At 49.0% G+C, this 26,686-nt stretch overlaps 1 protein-coding gene across 3 annotated transcripts in view; it reads left to right on the forward strand.

Annotated features, from left to right (window-relative positions):
* The window catches only part of FGF12 (fibroblast growth factor 12), a 162,030-nt gene that overhangs the window by 80,283 nt on the left and 55,061 nt on the right, over positions 1-26,686 (forward strand). The window contains exon 1 of one of the 3 annotated variants that reach the window (XM_060694428.2): positions 5,279-5,572. The exons of the other annotated variants lie outside the window; for them this stretch is intronic. Coding sequence (XP_060550411.1) covers positions 5,374-5,572 — 199 coding nt within the window. The 5' untranslated portion in view covers positions 5,279-5,373. Of the gene's footprint in view, positions 1-5,278; positions 5,573-26,686 lie in introns of those variants that run through there. 3 annotated transcript variants of the gene reach the window in all.

Genomic DNA, 26,686 nt, shown 5'->3' on the forward strand with positions numbered 1-26,686 from the left:
TGACCGTTTTTCACGCTTACGACTATTGTAGTGTCCCCGTGGCCATGTGATCAAAATTGCTTGGCAACTGACTTGTATTTATGACGGTCACAGCATCCCGAGGTCACATGATCCCCTTTTGTGACCTTCCGACAAGCCAAGTCAAGTTCACCGAACAACCATCTTACTAACTTAACTAGAGCAGTTCACTTAACAACGGTGGCGAGAAAGGTCGTAAAATGAGGCAAAACTCATTTAACAACTGTCTCTCTTAACAACATAAATTTTGGGCTCAATTGTGGTCGTACGCCGAGGACTGCCTGAAAACATCCATCCGCATCCTTTAGTTTTTAAATGTGATTTTGATTGAAGCTTCTTTTCTAAAGAAGATAAAATCTAGCAGAAACTAATATAAAGTAAGGAAGAAAAAAAGAGAAATTGAAGATAAAGCAAAAAGTGCAAGAGAAAAGAAAAAAACTTGGAGAAAAATAGAAAAGAAATAAAATATATATAAAGAAATGGCTTCTGATATTTTTCACGGCAATAAATACATTATATTTTAACCTCTCTCTCTCTCAAGTTGAATCATAAAACTTTCTATAATCTATTCTAATTCTAATCATCAAAGCCGCAAATTACACGTTCATTTTTTTTCATTTTTATGCAAAAAGTCCACAAGAAGTTTTTAGTCAGCAATAAATGCAAATAGTGTCTTTTCTTTGATCGAAGAAATGAATATATCTATCTCAGAAAGATCTGTCATTTTCCCAAAATATTTCTCCACCTCTCTATCCTTAAAATAAGGAATAATCATATATTGAAATAATCTTCCATGGCTTTTTTCCTTTTATTTGTTAGTCCTAAAAGGACAAAGTTCCGACTTTAATTGGATATTAATTTTTAAAATACTCTGCATCCAATGATGTGCATATGACTCTAATTTTTTAAAACTTTTTTTACTTGATCACCAAGCATGATTAAATGTCCCTTCATATTGCTCATTTTCCCAACTTACATTTAAAATGCTTTTATGCATTCTGAATAATTTCTCTAGGATGATATACTCACAATACAGTTCATTTTATAAACATTCTGTTTAAGATCATAACACAATGCAAATTTCAGTCCTTTTAACTACGTATCCATCTGTATTGATCCATCTGCATACTATAATTCAAAATTCTTAGCCCAAATTCTCACACATTCTTTAAGATGTACTTCCTTTGCTTCAAAGTTCGACAAACCTTTATACATTTTAATAATTACATGCTCATCATTATTATCCAATTGTAACATAAATCTTCTTGTCAATTTTTCCTTTACCAATGCTAGCTTCACCCAAACCTAAACCCTAAGACAAGAGTTCATTTTCCCCCTGTTTCGAGCACAAGGTTCCAAATCATTTTTTTCCCAACCCCTCATCTAATAATCCTAAAAGAAAAAAACTTCAGGTTTCAATTTTACTTTAATTTTAAGAATCTTCTGCATTATAACATGGATCTGGGCCTGGCGTGGCTCTGTTTTGTCCTAAGTTCCCCAAAGTCAGTAAAAAGTACCTTCTTTAGAATTACATTTCCAAGAGAATTTTGAAACACGTTTATACATCTTTGGCAATTTATCGGGAGTTAAGTATCAATCATACCTCATTTTATAAACAAAATTCTTTCACTTTGTAATTCAATGTAACATTTCAACAGTTCATCCGCATTTATTTGCATTGCTCAGGCATTGTATTCTATCCGAAGTTCCTTGCCCGCTGAAGTACGGTATATACTGTTTCACATATTTATTTATATTTATTGAAAGACAAAAAAAGGACAAGTATAAAAAAATGGAAGTAGCTCGAATCTGCAAAGAGAAAATTCTCTATACCACCCCAGGCAAATGGCTGTCCTGTCTCTTCTTAAAAACCTCCAGTGATGGAGCCCCCACCACTTCTGGTGGCAAGCTGTTCCACTGGTTAATGGTCCTCCCTGTTAGGAAGTTTCTCCTTCAATCCAGGTTGCTTCTCTCTTTGATTGGTTCCCATCCGCTGCTTCTTGCCTTGCCTTCTTTGGTGCTTTGGAGAATAAGTTGAGCCCCTCCTCTTTGGGGCAGCCCCTCAAATACTGGAAGACTGCTATCTTGTCACCCCCAGTCCTTCTTTGCTCTAGACAGGCCAAACCCAATTTATGCAACCGTTCTTCATACGATTTACAGGCCTTTAATCATCCTAGTTGCTCTTTTCTGCACTTTTTCCAAAGTCTCAACATCTTTTTTTGTAACGGTCACCACATGATGATGAATGGTTCAGGGAATAAAGATATGTCTGGCCTAGTGAAGAGGAGGAGGAGGGGTGGCATGATAGCAGTGTTGCAATATTTGAGGAGCTGCCACAAAGAAATGGGGGGGGCATTTATTCTCCAAAGCACCAGAAGGCAGGAGAAGGGGGAGCAACGGATGGAGAGACCCAGCCTAGAACTAAGGAGGAATTAATTTCCTGACAGGGAGGACAATCAATCAGTGGAAGAGTTTGCCATCAGAAGTTGTGGGAGCTCCCTCCCTGGAGGCTTTTAGGAAGGGAGCAGCCAGCCATTTGTCTGAAATGGAATCAGGTCTCCTGCTTGGGCAGGGGGTTGGGCTAGAAGACCTCCAAGGTCCCTTCCAGTCCTATGATTCTGTGATGTTATGGAAAACAGCAAAGCCAGCTGTGTGAGGAGCAGCAGACGCAGCCTTGTAAACACTGTGCTGTCCAGTACTTAGCTTTGATCCGGAGGGATCCTTGGGGGTGTAGGCAGACAGCCCTGACCTCCAGCTGGCATCTCATGGCGATTCTCTGGTGGGGCTGCCAATCGGACGGCTTTGGAGCAAGAAACCCAGCTGTTGTTTGAGCTGCCGAAGGAAAATCTTTCTCCAGAATGGGGAGTCGTCAAGTTTGGGGAGGGCTGATCTTTGTGAATGGGAACCTAGAAAAGTCATTTCCTACTGAGTCTCTCTTTCTAGCTGGTTGATATTAGCATTTGGGGCTCTCCCCTGGAAGGCTTTCGGGAATTTGGGGTACGGGATTTATTTTCTTTATCAATACAAAAGCAGGACCAATTGGGGAGGCAGGAACATAGATTTCTCTTTGGATGGGGGCCCAGCGTCTTTCCCTCCGTGGCTCTTTGCTTGTGTTGTGATCCGATTCTTACCCTTGGGAGTAAAGCACACGGTTCCCACCCAAATGTCTTCCTTTCCAGAACTGGAAGAAAATGGAATTTTGGAACTTGATCTTTCCTTTTGTGCTGTTTATTTATTTACAGCTAATCCTTGACTTACAATGGTTCGTTCAGTGACCGTTTGAAGTTGCAGCAGCAGTGAAAAATCTGATTTATGACCGTTTTTCGCACTTACGACTGTTGCAGCATTCCTAGGGTTACGTAATCAAAAACCAGACACTTGGCAACTGACTCATATTTACAATGGTTGCAATGGTCATGTGACCCCCTTTTGTGACCGTCTGAGGGGAAGCCAGATTCACTTAACAACCAGGTTAGTGGCTGATCAGCTGCAGTGATTCACTTAACAACAGTGGCAAGAAAGGTCATAGAATGTGACAAAACTCGCTTAACCAATGTCTCACTTAACAACAGAAATTTGGGGCTCCATTGTGGTCGTATGTTGAGGACTACCTGTATTTATTTATAAAATGGATGGCCCGCCCATCTTAAGGTCTCTCTTTTCATGCCACTCAAGTGCCATTGTCCAGTGTTATTGTGCTGACGGACGGCTCCGCTCATCCTCAGATCTGTCATTTCTTTTCAGCACTGAGTTAATTCCTATTCACTTTCCCTCCCATTTAGATCAGCCGTCAGGTTTTTGTGCTAGAAGCAGGACTGCAGAACCTGCCCCTCCTCTGAGAAGGTTCCTAGTCAGCCGTCCTCCAATCGGCTCAGCTTTACCCCCAGCCTCAAAACCCAGGCGGCCATTGACTTGCTGAACCCAAATGGGGGAAAAATTAAATGAAAAGACTTACAGGGGTCTTTTCTCATCCTAGCATGTGACTCTGCATGCAAAGGACCACGGCCTCCAGCACCAACAGGAATATCAACACCGGTAGTCCTCGACTTACCACCATTCATTTAGTGACCGTTCAAAGTTATAACGGCACTGAAAAAAGTGACTTAGGACCATTTCTCACCCTTACAGCCTTTGCAGCATCCCTAGGGTCACGCAATCAAAAGACAGATGCTCGGCAACCGGCCTGTACTTATGACGGTTCCAGCATCCTGGGGTCACTCGATCCCCTTTTGTGACCTTCTGATGAGCAAAGTCAGTGGGAGAGCCAGATTCGCTTAACAACGAAAATCATTAGCTTAACAGCCGTGGCAAGGAAGGTCATAAAACACAGCAAAATCCACTCAACAACTGCCGAGGTTAGCAATGGAAATTCGGGGCTGCATTGTGGTCTAAATCAAGGAGAAAGTCTGCTGAATTTTTTTCAGAGCAGTAAAACCAAAGAATTGGGAAGGGTCTCACATGGGCAGGGGGGGAACCGGGTGGGAAGCCATGCTCCGCGGAACAGAAACCAATCAGAAATCAGAATGGAAATCCCCGGCATAAATAAGATGAACATAGTGGGTTAGTCCGAGGTTCAGCTGTCTTGGGAATCTGGCTAAATCCTGGGCCCTCCGAGGAGATCCCGCAGGCGCCCACCAGCCATGGAAGCGCCGGGGCCGAGCCAAGGCGAACGGGGCGGCCCGGGTGTCCCTGCCGCGGGGGGGGGGGGTTGCGGGAGAGGCGAGCCGGGGAGGGCAGGGCCGCGGTCACGTAGGCTTGCGTCCAAGGGGCCCCGGAGCCGCCGCTCTCCCTTCCGCAGCGCAGCAGCTCCGGCGCGCGCGGGCCGATGCGGGGCGGGGGCGATGCGGGGCCGGGGCGGCGGGGGGCGGGCGCGCGGCAGAGCCCGCCTTCCCCCGCCGCCAGCAGCAGCGCGAGGACGGGCGGCGCCGCTTGGGCTCCGGAGCTTCTGCCGGGGGGCCTGGCGATGCGGGGCTGTGGTCCGCCGCCGCCTCCTCCTCCTCCTGCCGCCGCCGCCGCCGCCTTGCCCAGCCGCTGCTGCCCCGGGAGGCCGGGCGGGCAGTGCGGGAGAGCCGCCGCCCCGTCGGGCCGCTGAGGCGTGGCCGGCGGCGGGGAGGCCGGGCGGCCCGGGACCCCGCCGGCTCCTCCTCCTCCTCCTCCTCCTGCCGCTCCTTCCCGGAGCCGCCGAGCGGAGGGGCGGCGGGGCCGGGCTGGGGGGCGGCGGCGGGGCGAGGGCGCCGGTCGGGCCGTCCCGGGGCGGATGGAGCTGGGCGGCTGGGGCGGCTGGGGCTGGGGCTGGGGCTGGGGCGGGCGGTGAGGATGGCCGGCGGCCTGTGAGCGCTGCCCGCCCCGTCGGCCATGGCCGCGGCCATCGCCAGCTCGCTGATCCGGCAGAAGCGGCAGGCGCGCGAGTCCAACAGCGAGCGCGTCTCCGCCTCCAAGCGCCGCTCCAGCCCCAGCAAGGACGGGCGCTCCCTCTGCGAGAGGCACGTGCTGGGCGTCTTCAGCAAGGTGCGCTTCTGCAGCGGCCGCAAGAGGCACGTCCGGAGGAGGCCCGGTGAGTCCGGCAGGTAGACTGCGCCTAGGCGGGAGGCTCCATCTCCTCTGGGCTTCCCGGGGGGGCTTTGGGGCTGTTGGGCGACCCCCGCTCGGGAGAGGAGTTTTCGGCTGCCGGGCGTTGCGCGACTCCTGATCCTGGGCGAGGCTGAACGCGCGGCGTCTGCGGAGCCCGGCGAGGGTCGTGCGGGGGTCTCCCGGCCGCGCTGGAGCCCGTCCCCTCGCCCCTCTGGGTCTTCCCGCAGCAGCTGCCGCCGCTCACCGTCTGGAGAAGCCCCTGGGTACCGCCCCCGGATCTCCCCTTGGTGCTCAGTCCCCGCAAAGAAGGGAGTCGTGGCTGCCTTCACACGAAAGCCGTTTGGCTGTTCTATAGTTGGGCCCGTCGTGGTCTGCTGGGTTCCTGGAGCGTTTGGGGTATTCCAGGAATGGGGGCCGTTCCTTAAGAAGGTTGGGCACCTTAGGTGTGCAAACTCCCCCTGGATTGCTGAGTCAGGGTCCCAGCATCACCTCCTCAGAAGTTGCACAATGCTGGCTGGCTTCTGAACCAGGAGAACATGGCCCCCTCCCCCCATTTTTCAAACCGGGCCCCCCTGCCCTTTTGGCTCCATTGGGGGCTTCTGTGGGTGGGGGGGAGGCTGCTCTTCCAGCTTCAGATCTGGCTGGGTCTGTTCACTGCAGTTTGCCCAGAAGTAAATGCTGCATCAAGTTGCCATTGGACTGGATAGTGGCCCCCCAACTGTGGAAGCAGAAAGGGACGGCAGCCCCGGTCGAGGGTCCCGCTGAGCCAAGGAAGGACCCCAGGCTTCGGTCAGCAGAGGCAGAGTCCTCAGGCTAACCTCTGCTGGTTTTAAACCTGATTTGGATTTTTGTGGTTGGGTGTGTTAGGTCAGTCCCTTGAATTGGTGTGTGAGGTAGTTTGATGGCTGTGATGGGTTTGGGGGGGTGGGGGAACAAGGGGCGCCCTGGCAGCTATGACCTCCTGACCCAAAGGAGAGCCATTATTTGTCATTTGCACGTAATTCTGGTTCTGGCCGGATCTCAATGTCTCTGCCTGTAAAATGGGAATATATTTGAAGGGTCCTTGGTGCTCTCTGAGCTCGGTTGTTTCCTTGCAGATGTTTCATTACCCAAACTAGGTAACATCATCAGTGCTACTCCACCCTGAGCTGTAAATATTCTCCTTTGTTGGAGATATCTTTCCTCTTGAGGCTGCTCCGGAAGGGGACTTTGGGAGTTTTCTCGCGCCTGGTTCTTGGTTGGAGATTGTAGTTCGATTATGGGTCTCTTCCCAGTCCAAGCTGTGTTTCCAATTAGATCCGGTTCCATTTAATTGGGGCTCCCTCTACCCGTGCTGACCTTCTCCCTCCATTAAAAGACAGAGAGACCTGGCCCCTTGGTGTTGATCTCAGGTGTGTAGTGTGCGTTTGTGTGTGTGTGTGTGTGTGTGCAGGAATTGATTCCTCAGCATATCTGGGAGGCTTTTTCTCACCAGCTGTTCTGAGTGGGCTCAGAGCAAAAGAGCTGGAATTGCTTCTGCTTGGCATTTGCTTGGAAGGCGCTTGAGTTAGCTCTACACAACCCAACAACGGCAGACTTCATTCTCACACTTCAGTTGTGCTTTGCTTTTTTTCTGTTGAGGTTGGGAACCCCCTCCGGGCTGGGTCACTGCCCAGCTCTCATTCGGATCCCCTCGGGGTCCAAGGCTCTTCGCAGGAGACATGGTTGAAAGATGTCCCCCCACTCGGAGGGAGGGAGGGGCTTCTGTGGGCACCCATAACCCAGTCCTTGCCCTTCGCCCAGCTGGGGCACCAACGTGCAAATGGCTGCATTCATGTGAGGCATGTTATCCTCCACTTACGACCACAATTGAGCCCAACATTTATGTTGCTAAGTGAGACATAGTGAGTTTTGCTTCATTTCACGAGTTTTCTTGCCACTGTTGTTAAGGGAATCATCACAATGGTTAAGTTAGTGGAACGGTCGTTAAGTGAATCTGGCTTCCCTGTGACTTTGCTTGTCAGAAGGTCTCAAAAGGGAATCACGTGACCCCGGGGTATCGCAGCCGTCGTAAATATGAACCAGTTGCCAAGCATCTGAATTTGGATGACGCGGCCATGGGGAGGCTGCAATGCCCGTAAACGTGGAAAACAATCCTAATTCACTTCTTTCAGCACTGCTGTAACTTTGAACGGTCACTAAATGAATTGTAAGTCGAGGACAACCTGTATTTGATTAGGGTTCACCTTGGTTCAGGTTGCATGTGTGTTGCACAGGTAGGTCCCGTTTGTTAGTGTTATTGTGTTGTATGAACCCACAAAATGGCTTAATTCAACCCGCAAAAGTGTTGGCTGGCAGGGACTAGAAGACGTGGCCCCCTTCTATGGAACGCCCCCCAACCCTGTTAGCCTTTCCTAAGACCCTGAAAACCTGGCTGCGTTGTGTGTGCCTGGGCCCCCGAGTGTGTCAAGAGCCCCGTTTGCTGGCTGCATTGCTGACTGGCCAAGAATCTCGGCTGCTGATTTATTTTGGATGCTCTTATTGTTTATTTCAAAATGTTTAAGTGTAATATATTTTTTGAACTGCAAACTGCCCGGAAGTCATTGACTGAGATGGGCCGTTATAGAAATGGAATAAACAAAGAAAGGCAGGTTAAGGGTGTTGCGTGAATGAGAGCTCTCCGAAGTTGTCTTCGCATGGAATTGGTGTCTGTGGCTTAGAAGGGGCCCCTCTTGGGGAGGGCTGGTTGTGGCGATGATGAGGAAGGTAGAGGAAGGCAGGTGGGCTGCCTTGGTGCTCTCTGAGCTTGGTGGTTTCCTTGCAGACGTTCATTACTAAACTAGAAAGGAGAGGGGTGGAGAGGAAGAGGAGGAGGAGGAGGAGGAAAAGGACTACGGGGTCCTTATTGCTCTCTGAGCTTGATTGCTTTCTTGCAGATGTTTCTTGACCCAACTAGCTAACATCATCAGTGTTAGAAGGGTTTTTTGGAAAGGAGGAGGAGGAGGAAGAGGATTGTACGGTCCTTGATGCTCTCTAGCTGGGTCGTTTCCTTGCAGATGTTTCATTACCAAACTAGGCAGCATCATCAGTGTTAGTAGGGAGTGGTGTGAGAGCAAACCCCTCTCCCTGCTAGCACTGATGATGTTACCTAGTTTGGTAATGAAACGTCTGCAAGGAAACCACTGAGCTCAGAGAGCACCAAGGGCCCTTCAGAGTTGGTTCAGTTCTCCTTTTTAGGACTGTGTTGTAGGAGCTGAGCCTGCATCGCTACCAAGCAGCTCCAATATATTGTTCAGGGTGTGATGTGAATCTAGACCGAAGGCGCAATGCTGTAGAAACGTGTGTTCCCACGGCGGTTGGCACAGCCCGCCTTCCTGCCCTGCATTTCACACCCCGTCCACTCCCTGCTGGAGCAAACGGAAGAGGCCTTTCCTCGGGAGGCGGAAGCTCCTAGAAAGACTCGGCTGCTTTGCCAGCTCTGGGAATAATTCAGGGGTCCTCTTGCTCTCTGCTCCCCCAGCCCCAATTTTTCAGCACGCTGTCTGAGGAAGCCAGGGGTCCTTCAGCCTCACGCACGACCCCTGGCAAAAATGAGGGAATCCGATCAGGGGATGTGGGGGGGGGGTCCTTGGTGCTCTCTGAGCTTGGTGGCTTTCTAGGTTGGCTAACTACTCAGGAACACTGAGAATGTTACCTAGTTGGGTCATGAAATGTCTGGAAGAAAACCATCAAGCTCACAGAACAACTCCTCCTCCTCCTCCTCCTCCCATCTACAAATCCCTCTCCCCTCTAGCACTGATGTTATTCTCTAGTTGGGTCATGAAACATCTGCAAGAAAACCACAAGCTCAGAGAGGAGCACCAAGGATCCCTCATTTCAACCCCGAGCTACAAATATTCTACTTTATGGGTCTTGCTTGAATTTGGGAAGAAATTCTCCCACCCAGGAACGCAGCTGCCAGCTGGCCGGGGGCCCTGGGCTGTGGGTGGGTGTTTTGCCCAGCCTGCTGGCACATTGCTTGGCACCCGCTCTCAGCAGCAAGAGCCTTCTGCCTCCGTCTGCCTATAGGGCCAAGTCCCCCTCCCTTCCCCGGGAAGGGAGCTTGGGCACCGTGTGTTCCCACAATGTGGGGCAGACACGTTCCTACGGTGCAGCGGAGGCTGGGCAGCCATCTGTCTGGGACGCTGGAACCTGAACGCCTGCCCTGAGCCCCCACCTAATTCGGAGAGGCAGGTGCTGTGAAGTTCTCCCACTCTCTGCACCCCCTCCTCTTGGGGGAAAGGCTTGGCTTCCCTCGAGGAGAGCCACCTCTGGGACTGTCGGACACAAGGTAGCCGTGAGTTCTATCCTCCTGCTTGGAAATAAAGAGCCCCGTTTTTGTTGGGGTCGTGTGAAAGCGACATCCAAGCTTGATTTGAAATCTGGTGGCTGCAGGAACCCTGCAGGGTCCCCCTTCCCCCCCCCTTCTGTCCAGCTCTCCATCGGCTGCAAAGAGGCACTTCTGAATTGGGCTTTACAGAGGCCTTGTAAGCCACCCTGAGTCTCCGGAGAAGGGCGGCATATAAATTAAAGCAAAAAAAGAAAAAAAAGTAGTACAGGCGGTCCCCTACTTACAACGGCTGGTTCAGTGGGCTGTTTTAGTTACAACAGCACTGAGAAAAGTGATTTACGACCCTTTGTCACAGTTAGGACCGTTGCAGCATTCCCGTGTTCACGTGATCCAAAATTTGGACGCTGGAAAACGGCTTCCTATTTAATACGGTTGCAGTGTCTCGGGGTCACGTGATCATCTTTTGCGACTTTCTGATGGGGAAGCTGGATTCACTTAACAACCGTGATACTAACTTAAGAATGGCAGGGATTCACTTTACAACGGTGGCAAGAAAGGCCGTAAAAGGGAACAAATCTGAGCTGGACAGAATGGGTGGGGGGGGGGAGAGGAGGAGCGCCTTGCAGGGTTCCTACAGCCTTACTCAGTGGAACAGCTTGCCACCAGAAGTTGTGGGTTTTTAAGAAGAGACTGGACAGCCATTTGCTTGAGCAGGGGGCTGGACTAGAAGACCTCCAGGGTCCCGTGGTTCCTTTGAGCCAACGCAGCGGGTGATGTGGCTGGGCTGATATTATCTGTCTGCTGGAGAATCTGTTTAATTAATTACTATTAATAATACTATTAATATGATTGATATTACAGATAATGTTAAGAGAGGAGTGGGTCTTGAGTAAAGTTACCTCACATTAAATGAGCTGCCGGTGGAGTTTTTTTCCTAAGCTCTCCTTGATCCGGGAGGGACCTTCTGATACCAGTCAAGGAGAATCTTTGCAGCTCAGGGTTGAAATGAGGGTCCTTGGTGTTCTCTGAGCTTGGAGGTTTTCTTGCAGACGTTTCATGACCTGACTAGGTAACATCATTAATGGTAGAAGGAAGTGGGGCTTGTGGAGAGGAGGAGGAGCGTAAGGAAAATGAAGGAGAAGGAAAAGGAAGGCAAGGAAAAAGGAGGAGGAGGAGGGCTGTGGGGTCTTTGGTGCTCTCATAGCTTGGTTGTTTTCTTAAAAACGTTTCATTATCAAACTAAGTAACATCATCAGCGCCAGTAGGGAGTGATGGAGTGAGAGCAAACACCTCCCTCTTCCATCCCTGATGATGTTGCCTAGTTGGTCAATGAAACCTCTGCATCAGGACCACCCAGCTCAGGCCTTTCTGGGCTTATCAGGGAACCGAGGTCCCAGGCAGGGGTGCTTCAGGCCCCACCCGCTTCTCCTGGCTCTCTCCTTCCAAGGTGGGGGGAGAAGGGCCACGGCCCCCACCCCTTGCTTCCTTTGCAGGCTTGGAAGTGTGTGTGTGGGTGTGTGTGTGGGTGTGGGTGTGGGTATGGACTTGCAGGCTGCCCAAAGCGAGGCGTCTTCCCAGGAACTGCCAGTCTTCTGTCTGGTGGGCATCTCTGGGGGCTTCCTGCTTTCCAGGTTAAGGGCTGAAGGTGAGCAGCAGAACATGGAGGTGAAGATGACGCTAAGTCTGCAGTGCAGGCCACGTTTTGGGGGGACGAACCGGAAATGCATGCCAACCGGGACCTAGGGATGGTTCTGAATTTTGCAATAAAAGTTGGCCTTGACTTACAACAGTTTCATTTAGTGACCATTTTCATTTAATGACCATTGAAAGTTACAACGGCATTGAAAAAAGTGACTTATGACCATTTTCCATACATATGACCCTGGCAGCATTCCCAGGGTCACGTGATCAAAATTCGGATGCTTGGCAGCTGGTTCATATTTATGACGGGGAAGCCATCGGGGAAGCCAGATTCACTTAAGGGAAGGGAAGGTTATAAAATCGTATATTTTTTTTCACTGCACTTTTGCCCTTAGCCCACCAACCCAGCCCCATGCAGGGGGGAAGCAGGGCTGAGAGGTTGGCACTTCTGGGAAGGGGGCACTGGACATGGGTTGAATGCTCCAGGGTGGGCCTTGCTTGCCCCCAACGTTTCCGAATGGCTTTTGGGCGAAATGATTCGAGATCAAGCAGGAAACTGCTCCGTCCTGTCCTGGCTCCGTGGTCCGTAGTCCTGTCCTGGAAGTGGCCTTGAATGGCACCGCAGGCCTCTTATCACCAGGAACAGTCGGTTTTGATTCAGCAGTTCAGAAGAGCTCCTTGGACTTAATGCAAGTTAATACAGGTTACAGGAGGTTGGAGTAGATTAGAATTTCTCAACCTTGGCAACTTTTAAGACCGGTGGACTTCCAATTCAAGCAGAGCTGGCTGAGGAACTCTGGGAATTGAAGTCCATGGGTCTTAAATTGGTCAAGGTTGAGAACTCCTTGAGGAACTCTGGGAATTGAAGTCCATGGGTTTTAAAGGTTGAGAACCCTTTGAGGAATGCTGGGAATTGAGGTCCATGGGTCTCCTTGGATAGATTATTTTCGTGGCCCTTTCAACTTCACAGTTCTCTGACTCTGTGATTTATGGCATAACTCTTACACCTGGCTTGTACCTCTTAAACCAGGGATAGGCACTGCCCAGCATCCCGTTTATTCTATCTGCGACTTCTCAAGGTTATTCTGCTGAAATCCACCCACGCTTAAGCTCTCCAAAAATCAAACTCCTCCCCCCACAACACATACAATCGTACTGGCAATGGGCAGAGTTAGCTTGCAATACTGCATTTTAACCTGCAGAAGGAGAAGTGGTGGTATAACTATTGAATTAGCACATTTTCTGTCTTAGCACAATATGTCGAATGATACATTAAATAGGCAGAGCTCACATAACACCTAAACCATCATCAAGCCAACAAATAACCCCAATTCCCGCAGATGAGCCTGTTGTGCCAAGGTACCGCTCGACCTTTTCCCTGTGCTGCTTGTAGGAAGGCAGGGAGAAAGTAGTTGAGTTCTGTGGTTGAGGCCAGGAGTCAGGAGATTGTGCAGACAGCCAGTATACCGGAAGTTCTCGCACGTGTCTGTTTCTTAGATGCATGAGTGTGCAAAGGACCAGATGGGAATCCACACGCATCCACACACTCCCGTGCGGCTCATTCGCATTGCAAATCGTTTGCTTGCAATTGTGAGTCTCGAAAGCAGCTGTTGCAGTCTGGGGAAGCAGCCCCGTCTCTCTGCTGCTCCACTCGCGACTCTCGGGCGTTCCTGGGCTCCCACATTCCCACATGGCACGGCACCCCCTTTGACTGGCGCATGGCTGCGAAAGAGGAAATTTCCAAACTCTGAGCAAAGATCCTCAGACCCGTCACTGTAGCGAAAAAGATAGGAAGGAGGTTTAGAATAGAGCCCAACACCACCCCTGACCTCCCCCTCCCCTACAACCTCTTTGCTCGGCACAGTGTAACCCTGTAATTTAGACCGGCCTGGATCAACGCATGTCTGCCATCTGCTAAGAGTCTTGGTGTGGTGGAGCTCCCGGCTAGACTGGAGGGAGGTGTTAAGAGGGGGCCTAGCTTAGAATCTTTGCATCGCAGAAAGCGGCACAGGCCTGGCCTCCCCCAGAATCCTTGAACCCTCACCTGACCATTCCCACGGAGATGCAGTCAGTCTGATGAGATTCTTGTAACGTGGGTGGCCATCAGCAAAGCTTCTCTTGAGACTCTCCACCAGGGGTTCTGGCTGCTGGTCCCTGGTATTAATCAGTGCAAAGGCTGTAATCTCGGCTCCCCTCTGAACAGTCCAGTCTAGTTGGAGGTCCTTCCAGTGGTCACATGGAAAATTTGTTACTACCGGTTCTGTGGGCGTGGCTTGGTGGGGGGGGGAGGTAATGTGACTGAATGGGCGTGGCCAACTTTTTTTTTTTTTTACTTTTAAAAGCATTTTTTCTACAACCTCTTCGGCCGAAAAAATACTTTTAAAAGCCTCTGACGATCAGGCAGCTCAGCTGGGATCGCCAGAGGCTTTTAAAGGCATTTTTTTCCCTGCAACCTCTTCTGCCGAATCTCCAGCTAGGCTGGAGGGGGGTGTTAAGAGGGGCCCAAGCTTGGAGTCCTTGCAGTGCAGAAAGCGACATAGGCCTGGCCTCCCCCAGAATCCTTATCTGACTTTTCCCAAGGGAAGGCAGTCAGTCTGACAAGATTCTTGTATTGTGGGTGACCATCAGCAAAGCTTCTCTTGAGACTCTTCGCGAGGGGTTCTGGTTGCTGGGGCCTGACACTTGAAGACTCAACTCAACTCCCATGTAGGGTTGGAGCAGCCACGTCGGCCTAAGAACACAAGCCGAGGCCTGCTGGATTGGACCCCTTGACCCTTCTACTCTGCCAGGCTGTTCTCAGTGGTCAGCCAAGGCCCCTGGCCTTCCAGTTGCAGAGGGACGGTGGTCAGAGAGAGGAAGGTCTCCATCTCTTGCCTGCTGCCTCAGAAGAGGCACCTGGTTGACCAGGGTGGAAAGCAAATTGCTGGACTCGGATGGGCTTGGCCTGATCCTGCAGGGTGCTTCTTCCGTTCTTTGCGATCCATACAAATTTCCTTTTCAAAATGTCTGTAAGAATCCTGGTCAAGGGAAGACAAGAGGGTCTCCTGTTAACCAGGCGTGAGTTATGCCATCCCAGTCCCGTTCATTGTCCTCTGACGTTTAAAGAAAAAAAAAAATCCTTTTTCCAAAGAAAATTAAGTTTGGTGTGTGGATGTTTGGACACAGGAGAGACGAGGAGTTGCCTCCGGCAGCCTCGTCCATCTCTGAGTCCTGCGCGTGATGCAGCTGATAACTCAGCTCTTTCTGAAAAGTTCCTGGCTGGTCCAAGTTTTGGGTTGATCATTCATGCCATTTCTGGTTGGATGGAGACCAAGGGAAGCATTCAAGAAATACACTTTGAGCAACACATGAGCCAGAAGATGGAGGAGGAAGGTTTCCGCTGGATCTCGGTTTAAAAAAGAGGCCCCTTTGTGTCAGTCTCTTCTGCCACAGCAGGAGAGATGTAGGTTTGGGGGCACCGTTCTTGGGCCCTTCGGCTCCTTGGCTCTCTGGCTTTTCAAAAGAATGCTTTCTTCTGGTCCACACTGAATTCAATGGGAAGCTGGCGGGCTGAAAAACACAGCCCCCCCTTCTAGCGTTCCTCTTCCTTTGCAAAAATGCCTCCGGGACCCCCAGGCCGCCTTTATAAGCATGTCAGCTGGCTACAACTCAGGTTTGTGCTTGGAAGCCTGCCCCCCTGCCCAGAAAACATGGAAAGGTAAGGTGCAGTGGTGGGGGGCCGTCCTGGGGAGGCGAGGAGGTGTTTGCTTTGTGCCGGGTCAGCTGGGGCATTTTTTTCGTTCCTTCCTTTTTTTTAAAAGTGTAGGTTGTTTATGGGTGAGCTAAGGAGGTTGTGTTTTGCTTATGCAAGACATCTGTGTGTGTATGTGTATATGTTATGGAGGGATTGTCTGATTTGTTTGTATGTAGGTATTTTTCTGAATTTTCTAAAGCTTTATTTAGGGAAATACCTGGGGCTTTGTAATGTGATGTAGGAAAGGCCTTGGGAGACGGAGGAAGAGATGCTGCCAAGAGAAATGGACAGATAAGAGACGGCGTAACCCAGGGCTGCATAGTGGGTGGGGCAAGAGGCTCAGAAAGGACCCTCCCTAGTTTCATAAGCTGTAAAAGAAACAGTGGCTAAAAACTGCAAAAACTGATGGAGTTAGCAGAGGTGGCTAAAATGACTGTTTTGATCAAAGAAAATAATACAAATACTTTTATTTCTACTTGGAAACCGCTTCTGGACTTTTTGCTTGAGGTGGAAAAAAAATGAAACTTTGATTTTGGGTTTTACCGATTAGACAGATTTGTTATTACAGAAACGGCTGCTTCATACTATTGTGTAAAAGTAAAAAGTTGAGGTTTGATGTTAATGCCTTATTCTGCTGCACCAAAGGGAGTCAGAACTCCAGGCCTTCTTTTCCTCTTTTTTCCCCTTGCTTTTCCCCACTTTTCCCTTCCCTAACTTCCCTACTATTTCCTTTGGTTTTTCTTTGTATGCTATATTATAAACGAATAAAAATTGTTAAAAAATAATATAAACAGTGGTAGATTTGTACTTTCAGATTTGCAAGACTCCGTAAATGTAGCTTTAAGGAACAGTGAAATAAGAGAAGGCACAGCCGTCAGCGGCATGGATGGGCAAGGGGCTTAGAGGGGACCACCCTTATTTTCTGGACTGTAAAGAGATGGTGGGAGATTCGTACTTTCAGACTTGCAAGATTTTGTTAATGTAGCTTTAGAGCAGGGGTGTAGCTTTAGCTTTAATGTAGCTTTAGAGCCAAAGGATGGTAGAGGACAGGAAGGCCTGGAGGAACGTTGTCCATGGGGTTGCGATGGGTCGAACATGACTTTGCAGCTAACAACAACAGAGCAGGGGTCTCCAACCTTTGGCAACTTTAAGCCTGGCGGACTTCAACTCCCAGAATTCTGGGAGAATTCTTCCCCAGTCGCCTGAGAATTCTGGGAGTTGAAGTCCGCCAGGCTTAAAGTTGCCAAAGTTGGAGACCCCTGCTTTAGAGAACAGTCAGAAAAGAGACGGCTGAGCCCTCATTTGCATAATGGGTGGGGCAAGAGGCTCAGAAGGGACCCTCCCTAGTTTCTCAGACTGTAAAAGAGACGGTGGGAGAATTGTACTTTCAGACCTACAGGATTCTTTCTATGAATAAACCAGACAGGAATCAACTGGGTAGCCCACAAAGCTTGGATCCATTTCTGCCATGAATCCAAATTCCACGGCAATTGTCTTCTTTTAGCCTCACCATTTTTCTGTTAACAGACCAGTTTGCTATTCCGTTCCTTTGTTTATTTATTAAATTTATATGCTGCCCATCTCCCTGTTGCCGTGACCCTGGGCTAGTCCCCCATCCTGCGCACGGACGAAGAGACGCGTGGCTGCTGTGTTGTGCGATCGCCTGCAATATTCCTGGTGGTGCAGATGCCTTTGAGGCCCACCCAGAAACCCCAAAGGGATGGAGGTCTCTGCCCCTGTGATCCTGGCTAGGATGGGAAATTGGAAGATATCAGTGGAAAGTTACTGTGCTATATAATGTTTTGTTAGAAAGGGATTCAGAAACTGAATTGGTTAAAGATTGCATGATTAAATGGGCACAGAATTTTGCAGAACCAGTAATGTTGGAAACATGGGAGAAAATATGGGTTCAGAACGTTAAATTTACGCAATCGCAGAATTTGAGGGAAAATTTTTATAAGATGTTTTACAGATGGCATTTAGATCCCAAGAAATTATCCTGTATGTATCCTAATGTTCAGCCAAAATGTTGGAGATGTGATTGTTTAGATGCTACATATTATCATGTTTGGTGGAATTGTAAGAAAGTTAAGGCTTTTTGGATAAAAATATGGTGGGTTATGCAGAATATTTTGAAGAAAAAAATTCCTTTTTCTCCACAATTGTTTTTATTGGGTATAGTAAAGGGTTTTACACAGGATGAAATTAAGCTGATATTGTACATGATAACTGCAGCGAGATTGTTGATAGGTAAATATTGGAAAAATGAAGCTTTACCCACTATCGAAGAATGGACTTTGAAGATGGCCAGTTTTGCCGAGATGGCAAAGATTTCAGCATATTTAAAAGATTGCTCACAAGAGACTTATGAATGGGAATGGAAAAAATGGATAGATTATGTGCAGAACAAATATCAAGTTAGAAAGTACCAAATAGTTTTTCATTGAAAGTATTATATAAAAATAGAAAGGTATGAAAACTGTGAAGATAAAAAAAAATTTTTTTAAGGGGGTCTGAGGGGTTCAAGCTTTATAAAAAGGGGATTTTGATGGGATTATATTTTGTGGAAGTCAGGGGGGGAGGGTTAGGGGGGGTTTGGGGGGGTTAGGGTGGGGCGTGGGGGCTGGGATGGGGGGGAAATGGGGTGAAAATGTAATTGTAAAACTTTTTCAATAAAAAAAAAAGAAAGTTACTGTGCTAATGAAATGGGGTGGGGGTGGGTGGGTGGGTGGGGAAGAGATCCTATAGGAGACCTGGGACTGGAAGAGCTGTCCGCAGCTCCTCCTAAGTAAAGGCGCGTTGGACGTGCAAATCTTTTGCCAAGCAAACATCGAAGCCAAGAAGTCGAGAGGCTCGATTTTAATTTCTCAAATGGAACTAATCAGATTACAGGGTTATAAAACCTGTCGCTTGACATTTTGGAGATTTTTCCATCTTGGCTCCTACAGGCTCTTGGCAGCCCCCTCCCCCGGGGGAGGGGATCGTGGGTCACCTCTCTTCTCTTAACATCTTCTGGAAATTTAGCATTTAGGCTTATAGGCTGCCCCACAAAGCTTTACGGGGATCTCTGGATGGTTTACAACGCAAGCCATACATAAGGCTAGTATCATAAGGCTAGTATCAATACCACGATAAGTCTTGGTGCCACATTATAAGGCCACACCTGGAATATTGCATCCTTGTTTGGTCGCCATGATATAAAAAAGATGCGGAGACTCTAGCAAGTGTGCAGAGAAGAGCAACAAAGAGGATTAGGGGACTGGAGGATAAAATGTATAAAGAACGGTTGTAGGAACTGGGTTTGGCCAGTTTAATAAAAAAGAAGGTCTGCGGGTGACAGGATAACAGTCTTCCAGTATTTGAGGGGCTGCCACAGAAAATAGGGGGGGCAACCTATTTTCCAAAGCACCAGAAGGCAGGAGAAGAAGCAACGAATGGAAACTAATTAAGGAGAGAAGCACCCTGGAACTAAGGAGAAACTTCCTAACAGTGAGGACAATTAACCAGTGGAGTGGCTTGCCACAAGGAGTTGTGGGAGCTCCAACACTGGAAGTTTTTAAGAAGAGATTGGACAACCATTTGTCTGAAATGGGATACATTTCAGACAAGTGACTTAAAAACCTCCAGTGATGGAGCTCCCACAACTTCTCACTCTTAGGAAGTTTCTCCTTAGTTCCAGGTTGCTTCTCTCCTTGATTAGTTTCCATCCGTTGTTCTTTGTCCTGCCTTCTGGGGCTTTGGAAAAGAAATTCTCCTCCTTTTTGGGGCAGCCTCTCAAATATTGGAAGATGTCTATCATAACACCCCTAGTCCTTCTTTTCATTAAACTACTAGACCAACCCAATTCCTGCAACTGTTCTTCATATCAAAATCAGAATAGAGTTGGAAAGGACCTTGGAGGTCTTCTAGTCCAACCCCCTGCTCAAGAAGGAGACCCTATACCATTCCAGACAAATGCCTGTCCAGTCTCTTCTTAAAAGCCTCCAGTGATGGAGCAGCCACAACTTCTGGAGGGAAGTCATTCCACTGGTTGATCGTCCTTACTGTCACTTTCTCCTCAGTTCTAGGTTGCTTCTCTCCTTAAATATTTTCCAGCTGCTCCTTGTCCTGCTTTCTGGTGCTTTGGGGAATAGGTTGACACAAACCCCTCTTCTTTGGGGCAGCCCCTCAAATACTGCAAGACTGCTCTCATGCCCCCCCTGGTCCTTCTTTTCTCTAGACTGGCCAAACCCAAATCCTGCAATCCCTTTCTTCATATGTTTTAATAGGCCTTTAATCATCTCAGTTGCTCTTCCTTGCACTTTTTCCAAAGTCTCCTCCTTAAGGGGGGGGTCTACTCAGTCTTCAGTTTGTACATTAGGTTCAATGTTTCCTGGCCCTGAGTAGTGACTGTTGATCTTAGGAACCTTTGAAGCTTGTGTGTTGGCACCTTTTAAAGCCAGAAACACACCTTTGCTTATTTCTGTCGGGGGGGGGGGTATATGTGTCTGAAAGGCTGACAATGCTTTTGTGGGGTTCACGTGAGAGTCTAGAAATCTCAGTGGCTGATTTTGGGGACTAACGGGGTGCCTTGGGGGCAAAAGGTGGCTTTAATAACAGGGAGGCTTAAAGAATTGAATTTAATTTCTTTATCTGCCTTTTCTATCATTAGGAGGAATCTGGTAATCAGTCCTTCTGATTTTTGGCTACCATAAACTTATATGGCTGTCTAGATCAGTGTTCCTCAACTTCAGCGAGTTTAAGACGTGCGGACTTCAACTCCCAGAATTCCCCATGCTGGCTGAGGAATTCTGGGAGTTGAAGTCCACGAGTCTTAAAGTTGCCAAGTTTGAAGGTCCCTGCTCAAGAGAGTGAAAGCAACGCAGGTAGACCATCCAGGGCAGTGAAAATGCTTGTTGGGTTGCATTTGTGACTGTCTCTGAGGGATTCCCCTGTTTCAGGATATGTGGTGGACTTGGACATCAGCTCCACCTCTCCGGTTGACCCGTGTCCGGCCTCAGTCTTTAACTGGCTTGGTACGACACCAAGTGTTGTGTGAATGGGCCTCAAATTAACAGGATGTTGGCACAGGGACCAGGAACTGGAGGGGAACTTGACGTTCCTCAAAAGCTTGAGATCAAAACCCTGTTTGAAATTAGTTGCATTTGGTGGTTTTTTTTAAAAAAATAACACAGACAGCAACCTTTTGGGGGGAGCAGTGGTGAAATCCAAATTTACCGGTTCTGTGGGCGTGGCTTGGTGGGCATAACAGGAGAAGGATACTGCAAAATCTCCATTCCCACCCCACTCAGAGGTGGTATTTGCCGGTTCTCCGAACTGCTTAAAATTTCCGCTTCCGGTTCTCCAGAACCTGTCAGACCCTGCTGGATTCCATCCCTGGGGAGGAGCAATTATGGGGAACCCAGCAGGTGAGACAGTAGAAATTTATCCCTTTCCTCGGTTGCCACCTTCGTCACTCTGATGAGTTTCTGTTTGTATGAGGAGAAATTCTCCCGCTGGTGCCAGTTAGAACTTCCCTCCCATTACAGATTCTGTCTTTGGAGGTCTAATTTTCACCTGAAGGGTCCTTGTGGCCTCCTTGATCACTATCCAGCTCTGCCGTTGGTCTCCTGCCTCTTCGTAATCTGCTGGCTGCGTCTGCTTTGGCCGTGGGTGGGTGGGCCCCCAGCTGTGGGCACAGCAGGCTTCCTCAGCTTCCAGGGGCTCCATCGTCACTCGGCTGGATTCCTTGGGAAGAACAGGAGGATGAAAAACGGGGGGTTTAACCTCCCAGCCTGGAAGCAGCAGAAGTCCCACCACTCCCTGGGGTTAGAAGAGAACTGAATGAGCTGGAAGGGACTTAGTCCAGCCACCTGCCATTTCCAGCTGCATTGAGACTTTATTTATTTTATTTATTTATTTTTGCGATTTATATGCCGCCATTCACTTTGAGCTCAGAATTGTCAGGTGGTGAATTCCAACACAGCTGGAACACGGTCTGTTGAGGGAGGTTTTACTATGTCTGGGATGGGGAACGATGGCCCTTTTGTGGCTTGTGCACTTCAACTCCCAGAATTCCTGAGCTAGTGTGGCTGGCTCAGGAATTCTGGGAGTTGAAGTCCACAAGTCACAAAAGGGCCATCGTTCCCCACCCCTGCACTAGGTGGTATCTGAAGGGCTACCTTGTGGTCTTTGGCCAAGTAGCTCCACCAAAGAGTAGCCGGGAATTCTTTGTAGAATAAGGGTAGTCCTTGACACCCAAAGTTTCCATCGCTAAGCAAGACCGTTGTTAAGTGAGTTTTGCCCCATTTTATGACCTTTCTTGCCAGGGTTATTAAGTGAGTCTGCCTTTCCCCGTTGACTTTGCTTGTCAGAAGGTTGCAAAAGAGGATCAGACGACCCCGGGATGCTGCCACTGTCATAAGTACATGCCAGTTGCCAAGTGTTTAAATTTTGATCATGTGACCCACAGGGATGCTGCACCAGTTTGTAAGGGTGACAACTGGTGACTTGTTTCAGTGACCGGTCGCTCAACGGATGGTTGTAAGCCAAGGACTTCCTGTCTGTGTCTTCTGCAGCCGTCTTGTCTCCTGCCTTTCTCCTCCTCCTCCTCCTCCTGGATGGCAGCTCTGAAATTTGCTTTATGATTAAGAAACATCTCCTCTCTACAAATGCAGCTTTGATCTCTGAACTAACACATCATTCTTCACCTCCTTAGAAGCTGTCACTTAGCCAAATGGCTGCTCCTTCTCCCCCGTGAAGCAGCTGGGCGAGAGAGTGGAGAAGGACGTGGGTGGGAGGAAAGCAACTTTTTTTCCCACGGGAGGGCAGGGATAAATGATCTCATGACTCCAGGGAAGGGGCCATGGCAAGGGAAGGCGGGGGGGGGGCACCTTGGGAGTCTGAGGGCAACAGAGAGAAGGTTTTTTGAGGTGGGGGGACCAAATTGGGGCTTGGTAAATCTCTTTGCAACGGAGGTGGTTTTCCTTGCAAAGGGGAAAAGCAGAATGTGCAACGGGAACTCCTTGGATGGAGCCTGCTGAGCTCTAGGAAAGGAATTAAACCGAGGACAGTCTGTGCCGCATGGAGAGGGTGGGAGACCAGCATTAAGATGTGGGAGGGTGGGAGGTTATGCTCTGTAGAGAACTGTCCATCAGAATAAAGTTGAGGACTCCCTTCTACTTTTTTTCAAATCCAAATTCGCATTTATATAAGAAAAAAAATAGTAATGATGGAGGACTTTAGGTGAGGGGTCCTTGGTGCTCTCTGAGTGGGGTTGTTTTCTTGCAGACGTTTCATCACCCACCTAGGTTACATCATCACTGCTAGAAGGGACTACAGTTTATTCTCATTGACCACTCCCTTCCAGCACTGCTGGGGTTACCTAGTTGGGTCATGAAATGTCTAAGAAAACCACCAAGCTCTCAGAGCATCAAGGACCTCACAGTTCAACCTCGAGCTACAAATATTCTCCTTTATTAAAACTCAAGTTGCATGTAATTTTCCAGCCATTAATAGGAAACGGTGAAAACTACAGGTAGTTTTTGACTTACGACTGCTCAGTTAGCGGCCATTCAAACTTACAAAAGCTACTAAAGTTATAAAAAGACCCCCCCCCCAAATGCTATTTATGACCCGATTTCAAATGTAGGATAGCTGCACACACATACTCTGCAGTCAAATGATCGCATTTTGTGGCAGTCGGGTTGCGTTTAAAGCTGTTTGAACCATCCAGGAGTGTGTGCGTGTGTATGTGTGAGGTGTGTGAGTTTTGATGCTTTTTGCTGGTTTCTGCTTTACTTCCAGTTTCTGGAAAAAAAGCGCCTCTTGGGATTCGCTTAATGACTGCAGTGTTCACTTAACAACTGCTGCAAAAATTGACTTAAAATCAGGCCTGGTTGTGTGGTGACCCACTTACCGACTGCAATGACTGACAGTTGTAGTTTGCGCTCAATTAGGGTTGTGAGTCAAAGGCTGCCTGTCTTCCTGTTGCTGTCTGGAGTGTGATGTGGTTGTGTCCCACTTCTTTGCCTGCCCTTTTCCCAGGGCTCTGCTGTGGCCCTTGGACGGTCAGTTCTTGGACGGCTGCCCTGTGGAGGCTGCATTTCCCCCCCCTAATTTCAGTAGTGGAGATCTTGGGAGGTGACAGCAATTTATGAAAGCATATTTTGGCTGTCGTTGTCTGTCAGGAACACGTCCCAGGATGGCTGAGGTTGAGAGGGTCGTTTGGAGAGGCTGCTGGGTCCACTCGGTGACAATGTCCCACCGGGCAGCTGAGTCCCCTCTGCAGGGCTGGCGCTGCCTTCCTCTGACGTATTTTTTTCAGAGTCTTAATTGCACATCAGTTGCAGGCCCAACCAAGAACAACTGATCCATTTTGTAGCTCAGGGTTGAAACGCGGGATCCTTGGTGCTCTCTGAGCTTGGTTGTGTTGTTGCGGATGTTTCATGACCCAAACTAGGTAACATCATCAGTGTTAAAAGAGGAAGGGTTTGTGAGAAGGAGGTGAGGTCCTTGGTGCTCTCTGAGCTTGGGGGTTTTCTTGCAGACTTTTCATGATCCAACGAGGTGACAGCATCGGTGAAGAAAACAGCACTGAGGATCTTCCCTAGTTGGGCCATGAAACATCTGCCAGAAGCCACCAAGCTCAGAGACCACCAAGGACCCCCACAGTCCTCCCTGCTTCTCACAAACCCTTTCTAGCATTGAGAATTTGTCTGGTTAGATAATGAAACAATGGATGGAAACTAACCAAGGGGAGTGGCTATGGAGCTTCTCCGGCATCCAGGTCCTGGTTGTCCCAAAGATACTTTTTCAAGATGCAACTGGGATTTTCTGATTTTTCTTTGAAGACGTTTTGCTTCTCACCCAAAAAGCTTCTTGAGCTCTGACTGGATGGTGGGGAATGGAAGGATTGATACTCCTTGCAGACAGCTGGTCATTTGCCTCCTGTTAGAGAGACGTTGAGGCCACTTGGAGGTTTCTCTGTGTCATGTTGTAGACTGGAGATCGATGTTGCCGTATCCCTCCTCCTCTGTTGAGAGGGGGCTGTTCAACTTGGACCCAGACGGCCTCTATGACTCCTCTTGGTCCTCTCTGTCCAAAATGTGGACTTTGCTGTCTTCGAAAGAGCAGCCTTGGCCTTTTCAATGCAGATGGGCTGCTGAATTTTGTCCTGATGGGTTTGTCCTCCTATGTTGTGCAAACGACCAGCTGTCTCTGCAAGGAATATAAATCCTTCCATTCCCCACTATCCACCCAGAGCTAAAGAAGCTTCTGGGATGAGAAGAAAAACAAGGGAGTCCAGTTGCCTCTTGAAAAAAGCACCTTTGGGATAATCCAGGAGAGAAGCAACCTGGAATTAAGGAGAAACTTCCTAGGAGTGAGGACAATTAACCAGTGGAACAGCTTGCCACCAGAAGTTGTAGTAGGTGCTCCATCACCGAAGGCTTTTAAGAAGAGACTGGGCAGCCACTTGTCTGAAATGGTATTAGGATCTTCTGCTTGAGCAGGGGGCTGGACTGGAAGACCTCCAAGGTCCCTTCCAGCTCTATTCTGATTAAAGCCACCAAGCCCAGAGAGCACCAAGGACTTGCCAGAAGCACCCGGAGGCTCTCTCCTTGACATTCTTCTTTGAGCGAAAGGAAAGGGGTCTGCAAGGGGCTGGCCTGGTAACTCTCCCCTCCCTCTCCCATTCAAATATGCAGGACCTCAACTCCCATCATCCACCCTCCATGCAGCTCATGGGTGGCATCTTCCTTGCTTGAAAGGCCTTTCTGGGGTTCCCGGATTCTGGCAGCGGCTGCTTTGCTCGGACGTCTTTTTTCTCTGCCAAAGCCCCGTTTCCTGCTTGGCATCCGGCTTCCTCCCATTTCGCTTCTCTCCTGAGCAGGCTGGAGCTTCGGATTGGGAAGGGGACGGATGAGTCAGAGGCACCTCCTGTTCCTTCCCCCCTTTATGAGTCTGCACTTCAAAGAGGAGTCATAACAGACGAGCGACGGGTTTTATGAAAGAGGAGCCTTCCTCTGGAGGGCTCTTCCGGAAGGATGCCCATCTCCCAAGGAGCAAGGGTCACACAAGCCAGACCCCCATCAGACCCCCCTTTCAGGGGCTTCTTGATCAGTTTCAATCAGAAGAGAGTGGGAAGGGATCTTGGAGGTCTTCTAGTCCACTCCCCTGTGAAGCCGGAGATCTTATACCAGGGGTGTCAAAGTGGATTTCTTCGAGGGCCGGATCAGCATTGTAATTCTCCTCCATGGGCCGGCAGGGGTGGGGGTGGGTGGGAGGGGAGCAGGGGGGAGACGGGACAGACGCTTCTTGCAGCACCTTGACAGCCAAAACAGGGCTGGCGGGGGCCTCATAAGGCCTCCATGTGGCCTGTTTTTTAGCCGGCAGAGTGCTGCTGGAGGCCGGGGAGGCTGAAAACGGCCTGTTTTGGCTGGCAGAGGCATCACTGGCCGGCCTTTTGATATTTCCAGGCCAACCCGCAGGCCAGATTTAAGCCAGATGTGACCCACAGGCCTTGAGTTTGACACCCCCCTACCTTATACCAATCCAGACAAATGGCTGTCCAATCTCTTAAAAGCCTCCCTCCCACAACTTCTTGTGGCAAGCTGTTCCACTGGTTAATTGTCCTCACTGTTAGGAAGTTTCTTGTTATTTCTAGGTTGAATCTCTCCTTGATCAGTTTCCATCCATTATTCCTTGTCTGGCCTTCAGGGGCTTTGGAAAATAGCTTGACCCCCTTCCTCCTCTCTGTGGCTGGAATACTGGAAGATGCTATTCTGGTCCTTCTCTTCGCTAGACTAGCCAGGCCCAGTTCCTGCAACCGTTCTTCATATGTTTTAGTCTCCAGGCTTTTAATCAACTCAGTTGCTCTTCTCTGAACTTTTTCCAAAGTCCCAACATCTTTTTTGTAATGTGGAGACCAAAACCGGATGCAGGATTTGAGGTGTGGCCTTACTAAGGCTTTTTAAAGCGGTACTAATCCTTCACGTGAGTTTGACTCTATGTCCCTGTTTATACAATCCAGGATTGTATTAGCTTTTTTGGCTGCTGCTGCACACGGCTGGCTCACGTTTAAGGGATCGTCCACGAGGACTCCAAGGTCCCTCTCCCAGTTCCTGTTTTTGAGCCAGGTTTCGCCTAATCTGTACTCGTCCCTTTCCGGTTTTCCTGTCTAAATGTAAAACTTTGCTTTTCTCCACATTCAATTTCGTTGGTTGTTGGGTGGGGCCCATTGTTCAAGTCTGTCGAGATCTTTTTGGATCCTGAGCTTGTCTTCTGGGCTGTTGGCTGTTCCTGCCAGCTTAGAGTCATCTGCAAATTGGATGAGTTCCCCTTCTATCCCTTCATTTAAATCATTTATGGAGATATTGAGGAGGAGTCCTGGGCCCAAGACATAAGCTTGTATTACCCCACTGCTTACTTCCCTC

The sequence above is a fragment of the Pantherophis guttatus genome, chromosome 6, assembly GCF_059756535.1.
Source record: "Pantherophis guttatus breed Tessera chromosome 6, ASM5975653v1, whole genome shotgun sequence".
Lineage (NCBI taxonomy): Eukaryota > Metazoa > Chordata > Lepidosauria > Squamata > Colubridae > Pantherophis > Pantherophis guttatus.